Genomic DNA, 12,767 nt, shown 5'->3' on the forward strand with positions numbered 1-12,767 from the left:
CCATGGATTGAGTAAAAATTTTCAAAAAGTCTTGTTTTTATCTGTTTTTGCTTAGAATTTTATTTAATTCAAATAAATTGACTATAGCATACCTGAACGGTTTATTATTTTACCGAATAATTAAAATGAATTTAGTTTGAAATATTTTTACCGTCAATTTCACGTAAGCGGAGGGGGAGTCAAGGCAAATCTCACAAAATCGCACTTTAGGGGGAGTCTAAACTGATTAAAAATAGCTCACGTAATTAATGGATGCCCCCAAGTGACTTCATGTCAATGTTTAAATAAATTTTTGGATATGTGAGCCAAGTGGGGGTAACGTCAATCCCGGTTTGTTGTATACAGTTCTGAGAGTAACAGTATAATCGGAGATATATGTGTATGCCCCCCCTCTTCTGCCTCTTTTTCTACCCCTCTTTACAAAATAGGATAGAGTTTTCTCACTCTAAGAGAAAACTATCCGAAAAAAATTCAAATTTCCGATCCAAGGTCAACCGTTAAGGGGATAATTTTAAATTATAGATTGTTTATAATTTACGGAAGACACCTAGGCGAGGATGGTCCGTAATTAAAATAATTATTTAAAAATATATATATATATATATATATATATATATATATATATATATATATATATATATATATATATATATATATATATATATATATATATATATATATATATATATATATATATATATATATATATAATCAGTAGAAGGTCAATTTTTTTAGAAAAATTAATGATTTCGGAAAATTAATAGAAACATTTTTGGCACGGATAACCCGGAGTTATTTATTAAATACAGTGTTACTATGGGTACCAGGCCAAGTTAAAAGTCTAAAAAGTCTAAAGAGCGGGAATTATTAATGAACGATTATACTTGATCAGTATTAGGCCAATCATCGAATAAAAATAAGAGAACGTATATTAATTGTAAAAGACACTTTGGCACGGATCGCTCGGTGGTACTGAAGAAAAAAAGGGATAATTAACATCCTGCTTGCCTTTGGTTAAAGAGTGGGGCGCTATTTGATTCTGGCAAACTCATCTTCACATAGACGGCTTCATTTTTTTTTTAATGATTATATTTAATTTAGTTAATAATGCAGTCGATTCTCAAGAAAGATAGGGATGAACTTTAAGAAATAATAGATCAATTGTTGACCATACAGTGTACATTATGTCGAGAAATAATATACATATTTAGTAAAATTTTTAATTAGGCGGATGATTAAAAATAATAGATAATAAAAAAAAAATTATGTTACTCGCCCGGCACGGATCAAACGGTATTACATCAAGAAATAATCAAAGTACTCGTTTTTATTATATTTTTTTATTTATAAAGTATAAAAATAATGTAATAGAAAAGTAACAAAATAATAATTTATGTTTATTATTAAATAATAGTAATATAAAAGAAAGAAAACATAAAGATCGATAACTAAGGTGTCTACAGCCTCTTTGAAGAGTTACTTTTCGCATTGAGCATCACTATCAACAAATCTAATGCAGATCGGCTGAAGTACTTTCTTCTTTTCATTAAGTCGAAGTTCACAATTTCAAGGATATTGACCCTATTAATGTTGGATAAATGATGCAATAAAATAACTTGCTTATTGTTTAGAATTGCATCAATATCCAATTTAGAACGCAATCCATCCAGGAATACTAAAAATTTGATAAAATCAGCATCGTTTGGATCAACGATCCGTCTCAGGATTACGACTGCTGGTTTTATTTCTAACTTGCTGCGAGCTTCTTGGCCACTTTCGGTTGATTGCTTTTTAACTGGCAGTACGTTATTACAGCTACGTTTCTTCCTATTTACCATCAAATTATTCAGCTCGATGGCTTTCTCCAAAAGGAGTTGCCGCCCTTTCACAGGTCCACATCTGCCTACAATCTATAAGAAAGAAATATCAAAATTATTATAAAGGAACACTGATATAGATCTTGAAAAATCCCAACAATAAAGATTTTCAAACATTTTCTTTTGCAATAATTTTTAAATCAGTGTATCAATAGATTCCACATTTTTATCAGCTTTTAATGTCAATAAACAACATTAATTGCCACAAACTGTATCAAAACCAGTGCAGCATTTCAAGAGATATCACTCAAAAAATTATAAAAAGCAATTTTCTCATAACTTCGGAATTTTAAGTTGAATTATTTTGCAAGTAGGGAAGAAGTTATTCGTTTTATCAGCAGCATCTTGATATCGAATATAATTACTTACACATGGTGGATGGTTGTGGTTTAAATCGCATTCATCCACCTGCAAGGTTCGCTTGTGCAGTGAAGTGCTAACATATAATCTCGCCTGACAGGTATCTCTGTAAATAATAAATAATTTTATAAGTACCGAAATAATCTATGGGTGCGAATCAAGAATAAAGTTAATTTATTTTTATAAAAAAAGATAAAACAGGTTAACAACAAAACCTAAAAAAAAAAAATTATGTACTTACTTTAAATCGGCATCGTTCTTTTCTCGTGTTGAGCACTTGAGTTTAATTCTATCGTAGATCAATTTGGGATTAAATTTAACATAACGTCGGTTCTTGTATACTTTAAACATTGATTCACTGAAACGGCACAAGAAGTAAAATCTAGAGGAAGAATGCGATTGATAATTTATTTAAGCAATTCCTGGTGCAATTAACTCAGTAATTTTTTTACAATAGAGAAATTACATACTTCATAATTTTATTTTTTTAAGGTTAGTGTAAGTTATTCAGAAATTATTTTTGATTATTTTGCATTGATAAAAATAGAACAATTGTTACCGGTAGTGATGTCAATAAAAATAATACAAAAGTATGTCGTAATGTTAATTATAAATTATAAGTAATCAATAATAAGTTCAATTAATTGGAACGAAAACTAATTTCTCAATCGAAAAATTTTTTTCATTACATCGAAACAAGGAAAATCTCCATCAGATTTTCTACTCACAAGAATTTTTCTCCAATATACTTAGCCGAAAATTCCTAATAATGTTTATTATTAAATAAAAAAATTACGGGCCATCCGCGCCAAGATGGTTTTCTCGGTAATTTGTAAGGACACTTCAGTTTATGAAGTTATCAGCTGGGTACTGATCATATTTAATTTTTCATAAATAATGTCAACTCATGTGTGCCAAAGTGAGTCACATTAATTTTAATTTAATACTTATCCGAATACCTATAATCCTTTTTTGAAAAATAATACTGGGTAATCTGTGGCAAGGTAGTTCCAGCGAATTATGAGCTATAATGATTTTTAGTAGTAAATATAAAATGTGTGTTCAAAAGTCCTCAGTAATAATAAAAGGAAAATAAATAAAAATTATTTATCATGATAACAAAGTCAAAATGTTAAGAACAGTATAAAATTGTGATAATTTATAAATAAATGTTGATCTGCAAATTATTGCAAATTCCAAAAACTGCATTGATTTATTTTATTCCGGCAGTGCTTTAGAGGAGTTGTACTACTTGCATTTATAGTAAAACTGAGGCTTACCAGTAATAATTTTGAATGATTTACATTCGGTGGCCGATTAGTATTCTACCAATAGTAAAGAAAATGGATAATTAAAACAGATCATTGGAATTTCACAATTATAAAAATATTGATTCCATAAAAATTTTTATAAATGTTCCATAAATGTTCAATGACTTTTAATATTTAAAAATTAATTCCAGGCCATCCGTGCCGAGACATTTTCGATAAAATTTCAACAATTATTAATTTTTATAAAATAATTGAAGCCTCGCACTGATAATATATCATCTTTACAAATGATTATTAACTACACGGAAAAAAGAAAACTCGAAAAATTACAGTATAAAATGTAAAATCGGTCCTGTCGTAATCAAAACTAGAAAAATTACAGTTTGAAATAAGATTTTACTAAATTCAATTTTTTAATTTAATATTCAGAGCTTTCCATGTAAATATTAGATTCTCCAATGTAATTCTTATAAAATCTGTAATAATTACAATCTAAAACTGTAATTTTTCCAGTTTCCATCACGAAACGCCACGTTGCGTTATATACTGTAATTTTTCGAGTTTTCTTTTTTGCGTGTATCCATACCAAGATAAGGCTTACTTATCGTAGACCATATTTTTTTTTAAGAATTTCATTATTAACTAAATTAAATATAATCATTAAAAAAAAAATGAAGCCGTCTATGTGAAGATGAGTTTGCCAGAATCAAATAGCGCCCCACTCTTTAACCAAAGGCAAGCAGGATGTTAATTATCCCTTTTTTTCTTCAGTACCACCGAGCGATCCGTGCCAAAGTGTCTTTTACAATTAATATACGTTCTCTTATTTTTATTCGATGATTGGCCTAATACTGATCAAGTATAATCGTTCATTAATAATTCCCGCTCTTTAGACTTTTTAGACTTTTAACTTGGCCTGGTACCCATAGTAACACTGTATTTAATAAATAGCTCCGGGTTATCCGTGCCAAAAATGTTTCTATTAATTTTCCGAAATCATTAATTTTTCTAAAAAAATTGACCTTCTACTGATATATATATATATATATATATATATATATATATATATATATATATATATATATATATATATATATATATATATATATATATATATATATATATATATATATATATATATATATATATATATATATATATATATATATATATTTTAAATAATTACGGTAATTACGGACCATCCTCGCCTAGGTGTCTTCCGTAAATTATAAACAATCTATAATTTAAAATTATCCCCTTAACGGTTGACCTTGGATCGGAAATTTGAATTTTTTTCGGATAGTTTTCTCTTAGAGTGAGAAAACTCTATCCTATTTTGTAAAGAGGGGTAGAAAAAGAGGCAGAAGAGGGGGGGCATACACATATATCTCCGATTATACTGTTACTCTCAGAACTGTATACAACAAACCGGGATTGACGTTACCCCCACTTGGCTCACATATCCAAAAAATTTATTTAAACATTGACATGAAGTCACTTGGGGGCATCCATTAATTACGTGAGCTATTTTTAATCAGTTTAGACTCCCCCTAAAGTGCGATTTTGTGAGATTTGCCTTGACCCCCTCCGCTTACGTGAAATTGACGGTAAAAATATTTCAAACTAAATTCATTTTAATTATTCGGTAAAATAATAAACCGTTCAGGTATGCTATAGTCAATTTATTTGAATTAAATAAAATTCTAAGCAAAAACAGATAAAAACAAGACTTTTTGAAAATTTTTACTCAATCCATGGAGACTTGTGTACTTTTTTTGAAGTTGAGGTGAGATTTTCGATTATCTCTCCCTCGGTTTAAATGAGATTTGGTGAGATTTCATTGCACCTCTCCCCCCCAAATCTAAGTTCACATAATTAATGGATGTCCCCTTGTGCCGAGATTTATTTATTTATTTATTTACTTTACAACATCTCAACAGCCCGAAGGCCAATTACAGAGAATTCTGAGTTACAAAAATGTAATACAAGAGGCGCGTTAACGGTTAACAAAATACGTTACAATTATTGAGTTATTCCATAATAACAGAAACTTACATAGAAATTTATAGAAATTTTAATACACTAATACACTAATGCTGGATAAAATTATTCTGTAATATAAATTATTATTAATATAAAGATGTAATTTACAAACCTAAATGGTTTAGTGTTACTCTTTTCATCTAGTGTTAACTACCAGTGATGCAAGGGCACTGGGACTAATTGATGAAGAAGATTCAAGCAAGTCAAAATTATTACTTTGACGTACAATAAAGTTACATTTGTTACGTTCTCGTAAATTTTAAATTTATTTAAAGTTTTATAAATCTATTTTAAAAATCATTAAATAATTATTTAAATCATTTAATCCGAGGTATTTCGTAACGGAAATACCTCGAGATAACAGATTTATAGAACGTCAACGCAGCCTAGTAGACTAAACAGACTACGTTGTGGGTTTTGGACTGCGTTGATGTTCTCATAGGGTAACCTGAGATGCAACGTTGCTTAAATTCATTATAAAACTCTCTGTAATTATTATTGCATTTACATTCTGTCTCCAGACTTCCTCTGGAACTGTCAGCGCAAGGACTTAGCAGAGGAGCAATCTCTGCTGGTCCGAGGCTGAACCTGCCAATTCCTTATTAATAAATACTTCTTTTTTAATTGTTAATCGATTAAAAAGGGTACTTATCAAAACCTTCAACCAGGGTTGAGAGCGCTTATCAGCGTTTCACCCTGGTTCCTTTACCTAGAGCGCTAGCCAGCGTTCGGGTATTCTATTCAAAATATCCTATCTTTTACCCCCAGGGTGAGAGCGCTTATTAGCTGTTCTCACCCTGGTGAAATCGCCCAGAGCGCTAGCCAGCGTTCAGGCACTCTACCCATTACCTACCTGTAGGCAGGTACAACAACAGTAAAATATTAAAATATATTTTATTTATAAATTAAAAATCTGAATTATCAAAACTTATATGTAAACAGTACTTCGCGGATAAATCAGTGACATGACCCACCTGGAGTCTATCGACTTCCTAACGAGGTCAAAATCTGGACATTTAAATAAATTATTTAAATTGAAAAATATAATTACACCCAAAATTTGGGAACGTAACACATGCATGAATCATTCTATATAATGGCGATGATAGAGTGAAATTATTTTTAATTCTTGGTGGATAGAAAGGCTGATCAGAGCGTAGTAATCTTTTAAACGAGTTTTACCCTTACTCTTTCTGACAGTCTGAGCAAGGTATTTATTATCCATTTCTTTTCATCGTACTACCAGGTCATTTGTGGCAAGGGATTTTCCATAAATGTTCAATGACTTTTAATATTTAAAAATTAATTCCAGGCCATCTGTGCCGAGACATTTTCGATGAAATTTCAACAATTATTAATTCTTATAAAATAATTGAGACCTCTAACTGATAATATATCATTTTTAGAAATGATTATTAACTAAACATACCAAGGTAAGGCTTGCTTATTGTGGACCATATTTTTTTTTAAGATTTTTATTATTAACTAAATTAAATATAATCATTAAACAAATTAAGTGAAATTGTCTATGTGAAGATGAGTTTGCCAGATTCAAATAGTGCCGCCACTCTATTATCCCTTTATTTTTCAGAACTACCGGGCGATACTGATCAAATATAATCATTAATAAATTATTCCTGCTTAGACGAGCCATGATAAGCGACGTAAAATTTTAGCAAAATCTAATTTTAAATTTATAATTTTGCCAGAAACCCATAACAATCCTGCATTTAATGGATCACTCCGGGCCATCCGTGCCAAAAATTTTTGTATAAATTTTCAAAAATCATTTATTGTTCTAAAATAATTGGCCTTGTACTGATGATATATATATATATATATATATATATATATATATATATATATATATATATATATATTTTTTTAATAATTAAGGACCATTATCGCCAAGGTGCCTTGCGTAAATTATAAACAATCTATAATTTAAAATTATCCCCTTAACAGTTGACCGTGGATCGGAAATTTGAATTTTTTTCTACTTAAATCAAGGAGATGAAGTTCATAAAAATTATTTACTTGTTGAAGCCGTGGCCAAGCTCGGGCCGATTGTCATTTCCTCTAAAGGATACTGTTACTCTCAGAACTAAATATATCAAACCAGGATAGACGCTACCCCAACATAGCCTACATATTTAAAAATGTATTTAAACATTAACATGAAATCATTTGTGCCGAGATAGGTACTATTGAATGTTTCAAGCCCTTTAATTTTATAATATAATTGATCTGGTGCTGATTAAATATTATTTATATTACTAATACCGGGTCATCCGTGCCAAGGGGTTTTTCGTAAATGATTAACAAGGTTTCATTTTTATGACATACCTAACTGAGTACTGCCAAAAATTATTATTTATGAACAATACCGGGCCATTGTAGCCAAGATATGTCCCGTAAATTACTTACAACTCCTTTATATTTTTATTGTAATTGGCCGGATACTGATTCTAGAATATTTTTAATTCATAATTATAGTTCATTTATGTAGAGTTGGGCCACGTTGATAATTGACAACACTTAAATTTTAATTGAATAATCGATCGGAAAATGATCTTTTTTATTAAAAAATTAATTAATTTTTAGGAAAACAAAGTAATTGAGAACATCGAGTATCTATTGGATAAAATATTTTGTGGCAATTTCAATGAAAGTGGGTTTACCAAGATCTATGTACCACTCTCACTCTTCTGTAAATTGCAAGCAGAGTACTTAATATCCTAATTCTTTTTTATAGTTTTAAAACACCACTATATGTCCCAGGATACAATTCTCAAGACCGAAGTCCTTTGAAAATAATGAAACTTGAAAGTACCTAATATTTATAATTATTGCCGGGCAATCCGTGCCAAGATCATTTTTAAATTTTTAATTTAGGGTCTTCTGTGTGTTAATAATTATACTCGTCATTATTGACGGGGCATTAAAGTATGTTGAATTTTTTTATTCTCGTGCAGTAGATATCCCAGGATATAATTCTCAAGACCGAAGTCCTTTGAAAATAATAATACTTGAAAGTACCTAATATTCATAATTATTGCCGGGCAATCCGTGCCAAGATCATTTTTAAATTTTTAATTTAGGGTCTTCTGTGTGTTAATAATTATACTCGTCCTTATTGATGATGAATTAAAGTATGCTAAATGTTTTTTTTTCTCGTGCAATAGAAATCCCAGGATATAATTCTGAAGACCGAAGTCATTTGAAAGTAACGAAACTGGAAAGTACCTAATATTTATAATCGTTTCCGGGCAATCCGTGCCAGAATAAGTTCAAGATTTTTCAATTAGATTATTATTTTTGTTAATAATCATACTTGTCATTATTTTTAATGAATTACTGTATATAAAATTTTTCTTTAGCGCACTAGATGTGCTAGAATATAATTATGAAGACTAAGGTTTTTATAGAAATCGAAACTTGCAATCCCAAGTATTCATTGGGATCGCTGGGTATAAAAAATTAATAATGTTATTGAAATAATTATAATATTAAAAAGTATTAACAATTTCAAAATGTTGCTCGTCCGTAATTGTGCACTGAAAAAAGTTTTTTTCCTCCTAGGAAATGTTTCCTTATAGTTAAAAAAATGGTATTCTTATGATTAAAATACGAAAGTTTTTTAACTATAAGAATATAGTTTTCTGATAGTCAAAAAACTAGCCTTATAATAAAACGTGGTATTTTAACGTTAAGAAAACCAGTTTTTTTTAAATCAAGAAAACTTGAGTAAAAAATTTAGTATTCTAGGAGGGGAAAAAACTTTTTTTTCAGTGTGGATAAATATTAAAAATGGATAAGAACAATTCTCAGAACATTTTTAAAACGGAGCACTGATGACATAGTTTTAATAAATAATTCCGGACCTTCTGGGCCGAGAAATTTTCTGTAAACTTTTAGCAATCATCAACTTTCATAATATTATCAACCTTGTATCGGTTTTACATTTTTTTTTATGTTATTCTACATCATCCTTGATAAGGTGTAACCCTAAAGTTATTGACAATTTCAAATAATCCCTTTACAGGTTGACCTTGGATTGCAACCTTGACTTTATTTGGGATGTCTTTGTTTGAGAGTGAGAAAACTGTATTCAATTTTGTAAAGAGGGGAGCAAAAAAATTAGTAGAAGAGAGCACATGCATACACGACGAAAACTAAACTGTTTCTCTCACAATCGTATAACGGACTACGATTGCCGCTATCCCCACTTAGCTCATATTTCTCTATACTCCAAATTGCTAAATGAAAAATACTTGGCTGAGTATATAAAAATTTGTTTTAACATTAATATTGAGTCATCCGTCCCAAAGTGGGTCCTATGAAATGTTAAAAATCCTTTAACTTTTTAATATCAATTGGCCTGGTAATGATTATATATAATTTTTATCAATTATACCGGGCCATCCGTACTGAGGTGTATTTCGTGTATTATTTTTATGACATGCCTAGTCAAGTACTGATCATATTAGTTTGTTTATAATAATACTGGCCGATAAATGCGGAAATGGGTCTTATTAAAAATTTACAGCACCTTTATATTTTTATTCTAATTGGCCGGGCACTTTATTAATGAGAAACACGTGTTAATGATAAATTATAAATTTTGGAGTATTTTTATTAAAAATGTAAATTTTGAACACGAGAGTCCTCAAAAATTAAAGAAAATAAAATATATAAATATAAATTATGATGAATACATTGTACAAACGTTAGTAACAATATAAAATTGTATAAATTAACAAATTAATTTGTACTCACAAATGTAATTTTCAATCGTGCATTGTTTTCTATTAATCCAGTAATATTTATAAGAGTTTTAACATTAATATTAAAAAAACGATGAATTATCACCAATAATTTATAATTATTCCCATTTGACTACCGATTATAGTACTCTACAAATAATAAATAAAAATTGTAATGAAAAAGGAATCATTTTACCGAAATAATTTTTATGATATTGATTGCATAAATATTTTTAATTGGTATCACTGAATGATTATTACAACTTAATAAACAATAAATTGTATATTGGAGTACGCATTATCTACTTGTTTACGAGCGAAAAATATATTTATGCTTTCGCATGGAGCTCACAACTATTATAAAAATTATATTAAAGTTAAAAATGCACATGTATCCGCCATCTATTGGATTTTCGTTACATTTATTTGGGAAATCTGTTTTATTCACAATTTCTGCAATGAGTCTTGTCGCAACCAGGTGGCACGATACGACAATGTTTAGTACAACCACTTGGCCAACCTTAACATACGAAATCTCATATCCAGTTCTGCAAAATGTCGCACACTCCTTAGAACAAAAAAACAACATCTTTCGCAGTGTGGCCAGAACGTGCTCTTTTCTTACCCCCACTTTGTAGGACACTCTCATCTGACTACATTGAAAGCGGTACAAAGTGGGGTAAAAAATCGCACGATCTGGCTACACTGATCTTTCGTAGATCATTTAACTTGCCAAATATTGCTTTGAGCTTGATTATCTTTCAATTTGCAATAAAATATGTGTTTTTATATAAGCTAACCTCTTGATGTTTCAATTTGTTTTTATTACTGGTCTTGTTAATAGCGAGTTACGTATAATCGATGCGGTAAAAAATAGTTCAACTTGCATTATGATCCTGATAGAAATAAAAATGATTTATTGTATGCCAAGACAAATGGTTTAAAGTTGTATTAATTAACCATTGAAGGTTAATTGGTGAGAGCATTAATTATTATCATAATTTTGAAAACTAAACCATTTACTACTATTTCGAAGGTAATTATTTACTATTTGTTTTAATCTCATGAAGGCATTATTATTTACATTATTAATATGATTATTATTTATATTAGTAACTAAATTGTTCAAATAGATATTTACGATACTTCTAGGTGTGATTTTAATATATATATATATATATATATATATATATATATATATATATATATATATATATATATATATATATATATATATATATATATATATATATTTTTTTTTTTAATTAATATGTAATTTTGTTTTAACAAATCACACAGTACTTTTTTATAATTATTGTTACATACAATGAATGTTACATATTTCATCTTAGTTTACTGAAAAAAAAATTTTTTTTCGAAAGAACGATAGTTTTGATGCTGACTCTCGGTAACATCCGTATAAATTTATTAATTAATTTCATTTGATGGATTCAATTTTGACAATCAAAATTATGTTAAAATTAATAACAACATATCATTGATTACATCTATAATTATTAATCCTTCTAGTTACAAAAGAGAAAAAAAACTGTAAAAAATTGTTTTTATAAACCTGAACATATTGAGTTTCAACAAATTTTGATGGTTAAAAATATTTTTTTTTCCATTTTCTTGAAAGTACTGATTGGTCAAGTATTTTGAATACGTATACTACGTTTAATATTATGACTTCTAGCGGCTTTGCTTTTATATCATTTCTTGGATAGATTATAGGGGTACCCTAAGTAAACGCGAACCATAGTCAGGTTAGTGTATAACCTAGAAACTTTCAAAATGATAATGTGTTTGCAATATTTTTATTTTATACGAAAACTTGAAATAATTTGATTTTATTGTCTAACGTTTATATACTTTGAATCCAGCATGAATAGTTATTGATTATAGGTAGTAAAAATTTTGAGTTGAGAATATTGAAACCATGATAAATTAAAAAATCAAAAACTGCTCAGAAATTATTTTTGCTTAATCAAGTTAGCTTTTCTTTCAATGTGTTGCAATGAATTCTTTTTGAATTTTATGTAAAGTTTAATCGTCATAATATTAATTTTAAGCTAAAAGAAAAAAGGTTTTTTTAATCCACATTTATTTTTAAAGCAATTATAAACAGTCGCAGAGATGTCGAAACGTTCTGCTGATAATGGGGATTCAATATCTCAACCGCCTATAAAAAAAGTTCAGTTTGAACCGATTTTCATTGGATCGATTTCTACGTTGGAAGAAATGGATATGAAAGTATTACAGTTTCAGAACAAAAAGCTTGCCCAGGTAATTTTATAAACTTTAGGTTAACTATCCATTAATAAATATCGGTACAGATGAAATATGTTTACTAATATATTATTATTATTATTATTATTATTATTAATTATTATATATATATATATATATATATATATATATATATATATATATATATATATATATATATA

The 12,767-nt window shown here is 28.7% G+C and overlaps 2 protein-coding genes across 4 annotated transcripts in view; one reads left to right on the plus strand and one right to left on the minus strand.

Annotated features, from left to right (window-relative positions):
* Positions 1–732: 732 nt before the first annotated feature.
* On the minus strand, positions 733–10,432 carry LOC141532121 (uncharacterized). Its single transcript, XM_074250301.1, has 4 exons — positions 10,331–10,432; positions 2,479–2,619; positions 2,247–2,343; positions 733–1,910 (listed from the first exon to the last, which is right to left on the minus strand). The coding sequence occupies exons 2-4, from the start codon at positions 2,586–2,588 to the stop codon at positions 1,458–1,460; spliced, it is 660 nt and encodes a 219-aa protein (XP_074106402.1). The 5' UTR covers positions 2,589–2,619; positions 10,331–10,432; the 3' UTR covers positions 733–1,457.
* Positions 10,433–10,642: 210 nt separating this feature from the next.
* Bre1 (E3 ubiquitin-protein ligase Bre1) overlaps positions 10,643–12,767 on the plus strand; it is a 116,644-nt gene continuing 114,519 nt past the window's right edge. Inside the window, exons 1-3 of one of the 3 annotated variants that reach the window (XM_074250295.1) lie at positions 10,643–10,795; positions 11,162–11,353; positions 12,433–12,603. In XM_074250295.1, the coding sequence (XP_074106396.1) occupies positions 12,454–12,603 (150 nt within the window). In that variant the 5' untranslated portion in view covers positions 10,643–10,795; positions 11,162–11,353; positions 12,433–12,453. Of the gene's footprint in view, positions 10,796–10,908; positions 11,354–12,432; positions 12,604–12,767 lie in introns of those variants that run through there. The other 2 variants (XM_074250297.1, XM_074250294.1) reach the window with 2 other exon arrangements.

This window comes from Cotesia typhae, unplaced genomic scaffold (genome assembly GCF_013202065.1).
Source record: "Cotesia typhae breed Kobodo isofemale line unplaced genomic scaffold, CoteBio_Ctyphae contig_56, whole genome shotgun sequence".
Taxonomy (NCBI): Eukaryota; Metazoa; Arthropoda; class Insecta; order Hymenoptera; family Braconidae; genus Cotesia; species Cotesia typhae.

Excerpts from the sequence above, each read along its gene's own strand:
- LOC141532121 (XM_074250301.1), bottom strand. The coding sequence starts at position 2,588 with ATGTTTAAAGTATACAAGAACCGACGTTATGTTAAATTTAATCCCAAA. Across the intron at positions 2,344-2,478 it reads AAGAACGATGCCGATTTAAA|AGATACCTGTCAGGCGAGAT; the intron begins GTAAGTACATAA and ends TATTATTTACAG. Across the intron at positions 1,911-2,246 it reads ACCACAACCATCCACCATGT|ATTGTAGGCAGATGTGGACC; the intron begins GTAAGTAATTAT and ends TCTTTCTTATAG.